General features: G+C 46.4%; 1 protein-coding gene across 5 annotated transcripts in view; it reads left to right on the top strand.

The window, feature by feature from the left end:
* The window catches only part of P2rx7 (purinergic receptor P2X 7), a 44,454-nt gene extending 30,261 nt beyond the window's left edge, over positions 1 to 14,193 (top strand). For 4 of the 5 annotated variants that reach the window (XM_039089304.2, XM_008769223.4, XM_039089305.2 and 1 more), the window contains 5 exons: positions 699 to 789; positions 3,233 to 3,298; positions 3,519 to 3,668; positions 7,013 to 7,114; positions 10,775 to 14,193. In XM_039089304.2, coding sequence (XP_038945232.1) covers positions 699 to 789; positions 3,233 to 3,298; positions 3,519 to 3,668; positions 7,013 to 7,114; positions 10,775 to 11,272 — 907 coding nt within the window. In that variant the 3' untranslated portion in view covers positions 11,273 to 14,193. The remainder of the gene's footprint in view (positions 1 to 698; positions 790 to 3,232; positions 3,299 to 3,518; positions 3,669 to 7,012; positions 7,115 to 10,774) is intronic. The other variant, NM_019256.2, reaches the window with a different exon arrangement.
* The last annotated feature ends 229 nt before the right edge of the window (positions 14,194 to 14,422 follow it).

The raw sequence follows: 14,422 nt of genomic DNA, 5'->3' as shown, positions 1-14,422 counted from the left end.
CTTTAAATGGTGTGAGGTGGTAGACATTTATTCTCTCATAGAGACTAGAAGTCTGTGGACACCAGGTGTCAGAAGGGCCATCTCTCTCTCTGAAGGCCTAACAAGAGCTCTTCTCTTGCTTCCTCCACTTCTGTCTGCTCCAGGAATCTTCTTACCTTGTGGCTGAATCACTCCAATCTCTGCTTGCATCCCTGAATGCTTTCTCCAATTAATTTATAAGGATGCCTGTTCATTATGGGATGTAGGACTACCCTGAACCCAAGGGATGCTCATCTTGAGATTCTTACCTATGTTTGCAAAAGCTCTGTTTCCAAATAAGATCACAATCACGGTACTGGCCTGGGGGTAGACACTTGAGCCTATCTTCTTTGGGGGAACCACCATTTAATCTGCTTACTGCAGAAAAACACCTTGTCCAGTGTCCCTCACAGACTCAACACCTGCCTGTACTGAGGTAGACTCCTAGAGCTCTCCTCAGACTTTCTGAAACCCCTCTTTGGCATTCATTCAGGTCCATGGACTCCCCTTTTGAATAGCCTTCCCCCACACAATCTTTGCCCTTCATTTCGATCTAGAATAGGCTTGAGAACAGACGAAGAAGACTGGATTGCCTAGTGCTTTGTTTTTTCTCTCCATAAAACTCCAGCACTTTCAGAGAGGTTGCTATAGAGATGGCTGCTTTTTTTTTTTCTCCATAGATACGCCAAGTACTATAAGGAAAATGGCATGGAAAAGCGGACATTGATCAAAGCCTTCGGCGTGCGTTTTGACATCCTGGTTTTTGGCACTGTAAGTCTCTCCTGGTCCCAGCACCTCTATCCTATGGCTGTCTAATCATGGATGTGGTGAGGAGTGCATGCTAGCGGTTGCTGTCAGTAGCTCTGTGCTACTCACCTGTGAGATGAGAGGAGGAAAAGATGTGTTTTGGGGATCTGCTGATGTACAAACCATCTGAAAACACAGAAGGCGACTGAGGAGGAATTCAAAGACCCAAGCTTTGTTTCATTTTTCTGAGGCAGGCTTTTTCTGCATAGCCTTGGATTCTCCATCTCCCTGACTCATCCCTCTATGTGCTGGAATTATAGGTGGGCACCAGCACGCCTGGCTCTGAGAGTCAACTTTTCAAATACTTTAATACTGAACTGGGGAGATGGCTCAGTGGATAAAGTGTTTAGTGGACCAAAATGAAGACCTCAGTTCAGACCGCCAGAGCCCAGGTAAAAGACAGGGCCTGGCAATGGCTGTAATTCCAACACTGCAGGTAGACACGGGAAGATCCCAGGGACTCACTGGCCAGCCAGGTTTTCTGAGAGACTCAGTCTCAAAAAAAAAAAAAAAAATCACCCGGGGTTGGGGATTTAGCTCAGCAGTAGAGCGCTTGCCTAGCAAGCTAGGTGGAGGCACCTAGCAAGGCCCTGGGTTCCATCCCCAGCTCCAAAAACAAAACAAAACAACAAAACAATCACCCGAATAATCAACTAGGGAAAGACACTCCAAAATCAACTTCTTCTACATGTGTGCACGGACAAGCACACCTGCACACATATGCACACACATATCACAGATCTCACACATGATAGATAGATGATAGATAGATGGATGGATGAATGGATGATGGATGGATACATACATACATACATACATACATACATAGATCTGATACTAAGCTGGGGGGGTGTATCTCACTGGTAGAATATGTGTTTATGAGAAGACCTGGGTTTGCTCTCCACCCCCACATAAACTGGGACACATCTGGAACCCCAGCCTTTGAGACAGTTCAGCGGTTAAGAACAGCGGCTGCTCTTCCTTCAGAGGACTTGGGCTTGAATCCCAGCATCCACATGCGTGCTCATAACCATCTGTAATTCCAGTGCCTGGTAATCCAATGCCCTCTTCTGGCCTCCATGGGCACAGGTACCCAGGTGGTGTGCTTACACACAGGCCAAACACCCATACACAGAAACTAATACATCAAAAATAAATAACCTTTGATACTTAAAAAAATAATAATGGACAAATGAAATTCTCTGTAAAATATTTTGTACCAGATGCTAACTCAAACAGGCTTAATTAGAAGACTTTTGCTGGGAGGACTATTTAACTGAAAAACAGAGACAAAATGGCAGGCTTTAGATACAGTGGAATTTAAGCGTTCAAAGAAGATAATCAGAAACCTGCCTGTGCTCTTCCACCTGCTCTGTTTGCTACTGACTGTCTGCATGCTCCCTTATCCACAGAGATATGGGGTAGCTTTTGACTTCTAGTAGGTTAGCAACATCAACGGAAACAAAGTATGTCTTTGCCGGAAGTCTCAGCAGAGGCTTTAGGCAGAAAGCCCTGGCTGTGCTTGGCTCTGTGTGGGTCAGATGTTCACTGCTGTACACACCACTCATGGCGTGTGTTCAGTGGCTGCTCTTGGATCAGCCCAGACTTGGACGGGGGGGCCAGAGGACAGGATAAGGCATGTACTAAGGATAAAGTCGTTCTCCAGAGGAAAACTGGGGTGAAGGAAGGAGATGATGTGGAGGCACTTAGAAATCAACGGGGACCACAGCATCCTCCTTGGCAGCAGGTGACTGATGTCGCATTGTAGCATAGGAACCAATGAAATGTGAAGGTGGGTGTGGGGGTCCACACTTGTAATCCCAGCACTCTGAAGGCAGAGGCAAATGGATCTTGGGAGTTTGAGGGCAGCCTGGCCTACATACCAAATTCTAGGCCAGTAAAGGCTACATGCATACATAAAGACCTTGTCTCTAAATAAATAAATAAATAAATAAATAAATAAATAAATAAGAAGGAAGGAAAGAAGGGAAAAGAACCTATAAAATATAACAAAAAAGGCCACTGAGAGGGGACCCTGAAGAGTTCGATAAGAAGTCAGAAAAATCTCTGCTTCCCAAGTAATCACACTCCATGGGAGAGCTTGTCCAAAACCCTCATCTCATTTGGAAAACACCCTTCAATGGTCCTCTCCTTGCTGACCGCCTCCCTCTCTAAAACATTCCGGATGGCAGAAAGGGGAAGGGTGAGGTCTCACGGCCCCTGTGACAGTGACAGTGAGCACTTGAGTGTGTGTACCAATGCTGTCACCAGGCTTTGCACATGCTACAAGTAGTGACTGCGAGTTGGTGTGGGGGAGGGGGGCGCCACCCGGAGCTCAAAAGAATAACAATGTTTCCTGTACCACCCAAGCTCAACGGAGGAGTTAATGTTTCCTGCTTTGTTTCAGGGAGGAAAGTTTGACATCATCCAGTTGGTTGTGTACATTGGATCCACCCTGTCCTATTTCGGTTTGGTAAGAGGTCCTCTTCCCCATCCTTTAAGATAGTGATCCGGCTTGGGGATGGGTGAGGGGGTGTCCCACTCGGGAGGGCAGATCTCTGTGAGTTGGAGGCCAGCCTGGTCTATGTGGGGAGACTCAGTCTTGAAACCACAGCAGCAACAAAAAACCATGAAGGGGAAAAAAACGATTTGGGGAGAGACATCTCGTTGGTCGTGCGCTTGCTTTCCCACAGGCCACCGTGTGTATTGACTTGATCATCAACACGTATGCCAGTACCTGCTGCAGGTCACGTGTTTACCCCTCCTGTAAGTGCTGCGAGCCCTGTGCAGTGAATGAGTACTACTACAGAAAGAAGTGTGAGCCCATCGTGGAGCCCAAGCCGGTAAGGCGAGCTGCTTCCCTAGGAGATACCACACCACACACACACAGACTCTTCTAGGTGGCTAAAACGATGTGTGAAAAAACAGGCCACGGTCACAGTTTGATCCCTAAGCGGGTGTGTTCCCTGACAACCCAAACAACTGACTCTCTGATGAGTCCTTAGCTTTGAGAAAGAAGAGACTTGAAAGCGAACACTTTCGATATCCAGGGAGACAAATTGCTATGCTTTTAGCATTCATTACATCAGCACAGCACACACACACACACACACACACACACACACACACACACACACACAGTACAATGGCTTCAGAGAACAAGTCATTCAGCAGTGACCAGTAATAAAGTGACAGAGACGCTTTCCTTCCTGGTTTTTCCATTTTCCTGTACTTTCCTAGAGAAACCGTCACCTAAGACAAGCACAGTGTGTGTGTTCAGGACGGTCATTAAATTTTTGTTAAATTACTAGTAATGCCTGAGGACCAGGGAATAGTTTAGTGACAGAAGATTTGCCCAGCATGTGTGAGGCCTGAGCTTGATCCCCGGTATTGCAAAATAGGTAAAGAATTAATAGGAAAAACAAAACAAAAGACATCGACCCAAATGGGCGAATAGTGAAAGATACCATGAAAGATACATAGTAAATAACACTAGTCACCACTCGGGTAACTGATAGTAAGAAAGAAAAGAAAGCCTTTGGTAAGCTTATATTCATATGTATGTGTATATATATATTCATTCATATTATATCCATATATATTCATATTATATCATACATATTCATATTATGTTAATACATCCATTCATATGTATATGTTCATTCATATTATATTCATATATATATATATATATATATATATATGAATGATATGGTAGCACATGTCTGGAATCCCACTGTATAGGAGACTAAAGCAAGAAGAACATGAATTCCAGGTCAACCTGGAGACCTTGATTCATACAGCAAACATACCTAGAAAGTTGGATATGGTGGCTCAAGCCTAAATCCCAACACTAGAGATCTAGAGATGCTGAGGCAGGTGGATTGCCTTGAGTTCAAGGCTAGCCTAGGCTATAGAGTAAGACCTTGTCCCAACACACACACACACACACACACACACACACACACACACACACACACACAGTACAATGGCTTCAGAGAACAAGTCATTCAGCAGTGACCAGTAATAAAGTGACAGAGACGCTTTCCTTCCTGGTTTTTCCATTTTCCTGTACTTTCCTAGAGAAACCGTCACCTAAGACAAGCACAGTGTGTGTGTTCAGGACGGTCATTAAATTTTTGTTAAATTACTAGTAATGCCTGAGGACCAGGGAATAGTTTAGTGACAGAAGATTTGCCCAGCATGTGTGAGGCCTGAGCTTGATCCCCGGTATTGCAAAATAGGTAAAGAATTAATAGGAAAAACAAAACAAAAGACATCGACCCAAATGGGCGAATAGTGAAAGATACCATGAAAGATACATAGTAAATAACACTAGTCACCACTCGGGTAACTGATAGTAAGAAAGAAAAGAAAGCCTTTGGTAAGCTTATATTCATATGTATGTGTATATATATATTCATTCATATTATATCCATATATATTCATATTATATCATACATATTCATATTATGTTAATACATCCATTCATATGTATATGTTCATTCATATTATATTCATATATATATATATATATATATATATATATATATATGAATGATATGGTAGCACATGTCTGGAATCCCACTGTATAGGAGACTAAAGCAAGAAGAACATGAATTCCAGGTCAACCTGGAGACCTTGATTCATACAGCAAACATACCTAGAAAGTTGGATATGGTGGCTCAAGCCTAAATCCCAACACTAGAGATCTAGAGATGCTGAGGCAGGTGGATTGCCTTGAGTTCAAGGCTAGCCTAGGCTATAGAGTAAGACCTTGTCCCAACACACACACACACACACACACACACACACACACACAGAGAGAGAGAGAGAGAGAGAGAGAGAGAGAGAGAGAGAGAGAGAGAGGGAGAGAGAGAGAGAGAGAGAGACTGAGATTAAATGTGACTTTGCCCAAAGTCATACAGACAATGAGTGGCAGAGCTGAGGGTCCGTCGGGGCGGGCTAGCCTCGGAATCTGTTATAACCGCTCAGGTAGAGTCGATGGCATGAGTGAATATCCAAGATGGTTTTGTTTAGAGGGGGAAAAAAATAAATAAAAGAACCATATGTCACAGTTTGTGGGTTAAAAAGGTTAACTGTGCACATAATCTACACAATCTATACATTCTCTATATGTACATTCCACACATATACATGTTTGCATGCATAGGTGGGTCCTGGACACACAGGAGTACTGGCCTTCATGGTTGCTGGCTAAGATCCAATGGTAGAGGAGTGAGCACATTGTATTTTACTAATGTGGACTTGAGGTCCACCCCACGAACTTCCATGATTCCCCCACCTCTGAGAAACCAGTCCTTTCCAGCAGCCGAATGCACAGTCCACTGTTTATTGTCCATTGTCCTTGGGCTCGTGATGGAAACAAAAGTTCAGCCAAGCTCAGGGTGGTGGCATTGGCCTGCTGTGCCAGCAGTAGGTAGACAGAGGAAGGAGGAGGGCACGTTTGAGGCTAGTCCAGACTGGAGAGTAAGTAAGACTGAACCTCAGAGAAGAAAACCAGGCAGTGGTGGTGTTCGCCTTTAACCTCAGCACTTGGATGACAGAGGCAGGCAGATCTCTGAGTTCCAGGCCAGCCTGATCCACAGAGTGAGTTCCAGGACAGCCACGGCTACACAGAGAAACCCTGCGTCAAAATAAAATAAAGAAAATAAGGAGAGAATAAGAAGGAAAGAAAGAAGAAAGGAGAGGAGAGGGGGGCAGGGAACGAAGAAGGAAGGGGAAGAGGAAAAGAAAAGGAAGATTAGTTCACCTTTGTTGGGGATTTAGCTCAGCGGTAGAGCACTTGCCTAGCAAACGCAAAGCCCTGGGTTCGGTCCCCAGCTCCGAAAAATAGAAAAAAGAAAGAAAAAAAAAAAAAAAAAAAAAACCTCTCACAGCCTGTCTGGATGAGTAAAATTTACTGCCCTCCAGAGACTGCATCTGGGTAAATGGAACTGGGGAGAGCTTGGCACAGGTCACCACACCGGGCTGGGGTCCCGCTGGACTGTGGGCGGGACCAAGTCATCCGTAGGGGGTGTGGTCTGTGCCTGACTTCCCTTTGGGGCTTTAACCTGACTTGCCCCGTGCTAAATGTGACTGGCAGATGTGTTCATATCTGTCTGGAGAGGTGACTCTTTGACGCTTGCGCACAGAAGCAGACAAACTTTGACCCTTCCTTTACCAGACGTTAAAGTATGTGTCCTTTGTGGACGAGCCCCACATTTGGATGGTGGACCAGCAGCTGCTTGGGAAAAGTCTGCAAGATGTCAAAGGTCAAGAGGTCCCGGTAAGTGAAAACAGTGAGTCGTTTTGTTTTTTGGTTTTTTTGTTGTTGTTGTTTTTGGTTTTGGTTTTGGTTTTTTGTTTTTTAGGAGATTTTGCTCTTAAGTATACATGATTGTAGAGATTTATATAAATCAAAGGTGATAGATTTGGGGGCTGGGGATTTAGCTCAGTGGTAGAGCGCTTACCTAGGAAGCGCAAGGCCCTGGGTTCGGTCCCCAGCTCCGAAAAAAAGAACCAAAAAAAAAAAAAAAAAAAAGGTGATAGATTTTGACAAAATAACATAGTTGTGAAACCAACATCCAGATTTTTAAAAAAAAATTAGTTGTTCGGGAACTGGTCGGATGGCTCTGAGGGTAAAGGCAGTTACCACTGAGGCTGATGACCCAAGTTAGATCCCTGGAGCCCACACGGGGAGGGAAAGAACCAATTCTAGCAAGTTAGCCTCTGATCTCCCTACACTGACTGTGTTTTACACACACACACACACACACACACACACACACACACCACACAAATCTAATAAAAATGATTTAAAATCAGATGGCTAGGGGTATAGCTCATAGTAGATTTGGGGGGGGGTGGTAATTAGTTTTTTTTGTTTGTTTGTTTTGTTTTGTTTTGTTTTGAGACAGGGTCTCTCTGCGTAACCCTGCCTGCCCTGGAGCTCACTATGTAGACCAGGCTGGCATCAAAAGTGGCCTCTGCCTCCTGGTTGCTGGGATTTCATAGTAGAGATTTATCCAGAAAAGAGACAGAGAAAGACTGAATATTCCAAAAGTCCCTTCCATGCCCCTCCTAAATTGTCATCTTTCCTTAAAAGTGGTCCCCGTCTTGCATCTAAGGATTGGGTAGCCTTGGTCGGACTAGAACTCTTATAGAGACCAGGTTGACCTAGAACTCAGAGACCTCCTGAGGGCTGGGATTACAGGCATGTGCCACCACAGCAGTTTAAGGATTATTTTTACGGATTCTGCGGTTTTATAAAAGTTGGCCTGTGCCAGCTGGGTAGAGCTGTCTACACCTGTAACTCCAGGACTTGAGAGGTCGAGGCAGGGAGATCACTGGGAAACCAGATGAGACCAAGTGACAAAGGAAAACTGGACTGTGTATTTTAAAAGTCTTACACACGCTGCTACAAGAGCTACCTGACACAGAAAATAGCTCATTCTCCCTTTCGTATGATTTCTGTCTTGTAAACATTCAGTTTATTTACCTGTTTCAGTGAGGAAGGGCATTTGGGAAGTTTCTAATATGGAGGGGCGGGGGGGAGGGGGGCAGCAAATGCCAATCATGCCAGCATTCTGCCGGGTGATCACCTGAGTGTCTGGGCTGGCGGCTGGCAGCTGGAGTACATTCAGTGTCAGTGGATACCAACAAACAGCCACAAAGTTCATTTGTGCTCCCACACAGTTCCGGTCCTTGGGCACCTTTGTCAGCTGTATTGATTTCCTGTGGCCCTAACCAGTGACCACGAATGAAGTAGCATAAAACATCAGGCTTGCTCTGTCAGTCCAGAGGGTAAATGGCTGAAGTGAAGGTCTTCGTAGGGCAATGGTTCCCCCGGGAGTCTTCAGGGAAGAATCTTCCCCTTGTGTCCCAGCACTGCCTAGGCCCCGGCAGCCTGGCAGGCTGCCCCACTGAGTGTGGAAAGCACTGGCCTCTACCTCATTTCCTGCCTCAGCAGACAGCCCGTCTAGTTCATTCTCTGCCACGGGTTTTTGGTGCGCTTATAAGAAGGCGGTATCAGATTCAAGAACATTCCCTCTCGTGTTTAGTTCGTCAGGAATTCTTATCAGAAATGGATTTGGAATGTTAAAAAATTTTTTCTGAAGCAATCTGGGAGGTTTTCTCTTTCCTGTGATGTGTTGAATTTCAATGCCCGATCTAAGTTGGGGAATGCTGGGACTTGAGCCTAAGGCCTTGCATATCATAGGTTAACACCACTGAGCCATGCCCTTCTGAATGTAATTGGTGAATGGCTAGGGATGGCTCCTCCCCCCCGCCCCCGCTGGCGGGACTCACTGACTCACAGCGGCTGGGTATGTGTGTAGGAACGAGTGGATGTCTGTTCATGTGAATGCACCGCGTGCACACATGTGGGTGTACACCAGAAGTTGTTACTTGTTTCCCTTAATCGCTCTCCACGTTACTGTTTCAAGACAGAGACTCTCACTGAACTCAGGGCTCACTAATTCTGCTAGGCTGGCTGGCCGGGTTGCTCCAGGGATCCTCCTGCCTCTGTGTCCTTGGCCCTGGGACTTGAGGTGCACCGGGCTCAGCTTGGGATCTAACGCAGGTCCTTCCGCTTGCATGGCGAAGTGCTTTACCGACTGAGCCATCTTGTCCCACAACTTTCCATTGCGATGTGATGGGCCATTCTTTGTAGTTATTAATGGATCGGATTCCATTGTTTAGGACTTTCATAGCTCATCTTGGGGAGAACCTGACCAAAATTTTCCTTTCTTGTAATGTCCTTGTGGACTACAGGTAGAAAGTGAGCTACTTTGCTGGGCGTCCTGATAGATCTCTGTAACCCCAGCATTTGTGAGGTACAGGCAGGAATATCAGGAGTTCAAGACCCTGCCTTACATAGTGTTTTGGGTCAACCTGGGCTACAAGAACTCCATCTCAAAAAAAAAAAAAAAAAAAAAGGTTCTTAGTGTTTGGGAGTGTAACCGTTCATGGCACATAATTCAGTGATGCCCACATGTCACAATCCAGTCAAGGCCACCAGCCCCAGAGCTCCTGTATCTCCTCAGAAAGAAATCCCATATTCATCAAGCAGCCACTACTCACCTGCTTCCTACTGGCCTGTCTCCTCTTGAAACTCTGCCTAAGATGGGCCATATACCATGTGACCTCTGTGTCACTTCTGTCACTTAGCATTGTGTTTTCAAGACTCATCTACGTTGCTGTGTGTGCCCGGTTCGGTCTGTTTTGTGGCTTCATAGTATTCCTGGACAGACAGACTGCCTGTGTGCTTACCCACCCACTGGTTGGTGGATGCTGGGTTGTTTCAGCCTTTTGGCTGTTACGGATGGTGCTAGGTTCACATACACAAACCATTCCGTTTGAATGTATTTGACTCGGGTCTTCATCCAGGAAACGAAGGCGTATGTCACGAAGACTAGGCCCAGCCGTTTTGGCAACTTCTTTAGAAGATAACAAATGGTTATGCCAGTAGAGAGAGAGAGTAGGAACGAGTCAATGAGTGTTTTCTATCTACTGTATACTGATCTCTGCCCCTGCACCAGGGACATGCGGCAAATAAACAGAATTCTTGCTTTCCCCTGGAAGGCAGGCGTCAACAAGGAAACGTACTAGCCAGTTAGGTCTCTTAGGAGGGGGCCAGTCCCAGAAGATAGTCCCACTATCTTGATGTGACTGGAGAATTGCCCAGGGAGAGTCACACCCTCAGAAGGCAGCCAGGGGAAGAGGCTCTGATCCAGTTGGTAGCTAGCTGCCTTTTCTGAACTTCATTTTCCAAAGATAAACATCTATACAAGAGGTTCTTAGCAGGCTCGACAGCAGCCCAGCCCTGATGCAGACGTCTGGCAAGTGGTAGCTTTGCCAGACGCGGTGATACTGAATGCGATTACGTAGGTTGATAGAACTCGAGGGGTTACTGTCGCTGATGGGTCTGGAAACTTGACTTTTTCAGAGACCCCAGACGGACTTCTTGGAACTGTCTAGGCTCTCCCTCTCTCTCCACCACTCACCCCCAATTCCTGGACAACCTGAGGAAATGCAGCTGCTCCAGATAGAAGCGGTTCCTAGGTCCAGGGACAGCCCAGATTGGTGCCAGTGTGGAAACTGCCTCCCGTCTCAACTACCAGAGAACCGCAGGGCCCTGGAGGAGCTGTGCTGCCGGAGGAAGCCAGGACAGTGCATCACTACCTCTGAGCTCTTCAGTAAGATCGTGCTATCCAGAGAGGCCCTGCAGCTCCTCCTGCTCTACCAGGAGCCCTTGCTGGCGCTGGAGGGAGAGGCCATCAACAGCAAGCTGCGACACTGTGCGTACAGGAGCTATGCCACCTGGCGCTTTGTCTCCCAAGACATGGCCGACTTTGCCATTCTGCCCAGCTGCTGCCGCTGGAAGATCCGGAAGGAGTTCCCCAAGACCCAGGGGCAGTACAGTGGCTTCAAGTATCCCTACTGACAGTATGGCTGCCACATTATGGTGACTCATAATATAGCATTCTCTTGGAAAGACTTAGAGACACACTTTCAGCCAAAGGGGAACTTAAGTCTTCCTCCCTCGTAAGCCGTGTTGAAGGGATTGTTAGGCCAATGGCAAGCACATGAACCCCTCTCCACGTGGATGAGAAACAGATGCAGATCTGAGCCTGCGGCTTGACCTGGACTGCGGTGCCACCCACAGCCTATAACGTATACACAGGCTCCTCGAATCCCGATCTTCCCCAACTCACTTCCTCTGAACTAGCATTGTGGAGACGGTGAAGGTGTTTTCTCTCCCGTCCATGTCTCCACAGCTTCCTGGATACAGAGGCCCATTCCTGAAAACCAAACCTTTTGAGATTCGAGAGTACTCTGAGAAATGAAATATGGCCACAAATTCTTTGACGTCCTCCACCCCAACCCAACCCCTCAAGACCCAAAGGTGTCGTTTCCCCTCCCCATTACGGGCAACTCTGGCGGCTTCATCCAGTAGCGGATGTGACGTCACATGTATTGTTTCAGGCCCTAGTTTTAAGAGGCTAACAACTTCCAATTCCTGTTGAACGCTTGCTGAGAGGAAGCCAGGCAAGTTAAGAGCACAACTATAGGGGCTTCTCGGCTGTGAGGAAGCCCGAGAAGCTCCAGGGGGAAGTAGTCAACCTGAGCCAGCTCATCACCAGAAGCTGCCACCGGCAGGTGATTCCAGACACGACACGTGACTGAAACTGCAGGAGACGAACTGCGCATGTCAACCCAGAGGACCACTCTGCTGCCTTGTCGTCACATGTGGGGAGTGCGGTCACCACACAGCAACAGGCAACCGGAGCAAGGGATGCTAACCGAGGCCCGAGTCACTGCAAAGCGTAGAGACTCCTTATATCGGGCAACTTTAAGAGGTCACATTAACCAGACTAGAAGCCATCGCATCTAACCGCATACCAGACACAGTCTGACGCCTCATTGCTATGCTATGGTTCTAAGTGACTGCTATTGGCAGAAACCACTAAAAGCCGCCTCTGTGCCTTTAACGTCCTGGACTGAACAGCCAATGAGTCCGAGGCAATCTAATGCCTCAGCCTAGTGCCTTTGGGGGGCGGGGGGTCAGAAGAGGGTGTCGGGTCTCCTGGAACTGGAATTGCAGGTGGATATGAGGTACCGTGTGGGTGCTAGGAAGTGAACTTGAGCCCTCTGGAGCAGCAGCCGGTGCTCTTAACCACTGAGCCGTCCCTACACCTTCAAAACCACATCTTAAAAATCATAATCATAATAGAGAAAAAGAGAGGGGAAGAGCGGCTAGGGAGGTGGTTCAGTGGGTAAGAGCACAAGCATGAGGACCTTTGTTGGGATCACAGCATCCACCTAAAGTTTGGATGTGGCTTGGTAGAGACAGGAGGGTGGGGGTGGGGGTGGGGGGGTGAGCTTGCCATGTAATCTGATGACCTTGAACCCCATGGTGAATGTGGAGAATCACGTTCTCTGACTTCCACATGGACCTCACACACACACCACACACCACACAGACACAGACACACTACCACCACAACCACAAGCACACATACACATGAAGACACACAGAGACATATACACACTACCACTACCACCACAACCACACACTCACACACACATACATGCATATACACACACACATACATCATACATGCACACTAATGATAAATAAAATAGATTTAAATTTTTAAAGAAAGCCAGTACCCTTCCTTCCCTGTTCTCTACAACCGCTAAGCATATAAGAGATAACAGTCACAGGTTTGAGACCTTGCCTCAAGATTTCTTTTTGATAGTTTTTTTTTCTCTAGACATAGACACTTGTCTCTACAGAACAAAGACTTTGAGTATTATGAGATACTGTGACTGATGATCTGCGACTTTTAGATCCACTTTTTTTTTATTTTTTTATTTTATTTTATTTTATTTTGGATTTGAGGACCGAACCCAGGGCCTTGTGCTTCCTAGGCAAGCGCTCTACCACTGAGCTAAATCCCCAACCCCAAAACCTCTTTTTTTAAGACCAGGGTTTTATCTAGCTTTAAACTCAGGAATCCCAATAATTGTACCATCTTTGATTTCCATTTTCACTGTGTTTTTTTTGTCTGGTTTGGGTTTGGATGGGGGGGGGGTGTTTTGTTTTGGTTTTTGTTTTTCATGACTGGAAAGGCCTGGCTGTCCTAGAACTCATATGTAGATCAGGCTAGCCTCGAACTCAGAGACCCACCTGCCTCTGCCTCCCAAGTGCCCGGATTAAAGGTGTGAGCCACTATCAGGTTTGTAGATATTTTTTATAAACATGGAGTGTATTTGACTTCAGAGATGAGCTTTTTTACTCCAAGAACTCTATGTAAGAGCTACAGGCTTCCTTTCCTGTGGCCTCCAAGTCTTTCTTTACACCCTACTCTTTGATGCTTCCTTCCTAGAGTACTTACATAGCCTTGTTAAGGCTTCAGACAGTCACTGACCACTGGACTCTAGTGTTTGCTTTTGCCTTGGCCACTGGTGCTCTCCTGAGGGCGACACGCTGCTCTGTGGATAAAATGGCGCTTTCACAGCAGCAATATCTGCTTCGTACTTTCGGTCCACTGTGGGGGCGATGCCATGATCGGAGGCCGTGAGCAGCTCATTTTGCAGGACAAGATTCTTGTTGTTAGACGCATTCTGCTCTGTCAATTGCCCAGAATTCCGCCCTTCCGTGGTCAGAACTGAAGAGCTGCTTCTCGACACAGACCGAATGACGTCATATACGGCTGACCTCATGTACAACTCAGGGTGAATATCACTTCTCCCTTTACAGGGAAGCATCTTCCAAACTCTTCCCAATTTCAGGTTGGCCATGTAAGGTTTTTTTGTTTTTTATTAACTGTTTCCATAATAAAACTTGATTTAAATTCATTCGTTTAAGTCTCCTCTTTGATTCCTTTGTTTCAGAAGAGTCCCAAATCTTAATGAATTCATTTACTTTCTCCATCATAGGTGGTGTGAACACAAACAATCAGATGGTTTGAGCAATGAAAACTTGAAACCTGCGGTACATATCATGACGAAGGCAGGTGATGCTCTGAGGTCCCTTACTGGGAGAATTTGGCTTACACGGGAAGACCAGAGTGTTCTACCCAAAGAA

Source organism: Rattus norvegicus, chromosome 12, assembly GCF_036323735.1.
Source record: "Rattus norvegicus strain BN/NHsdMcwi chromosome 12, GRCr8, whole genome shotgun sequence".
Lineage (NCBI taxonomy): Eukaryota > Metazoa > Chordata > Mammalia > Rodentia > Muridae > Rattus > Rattus norvegicus.
This window is presented reverse-complemented; position numbering and strand designations above follow the sequence as displayed.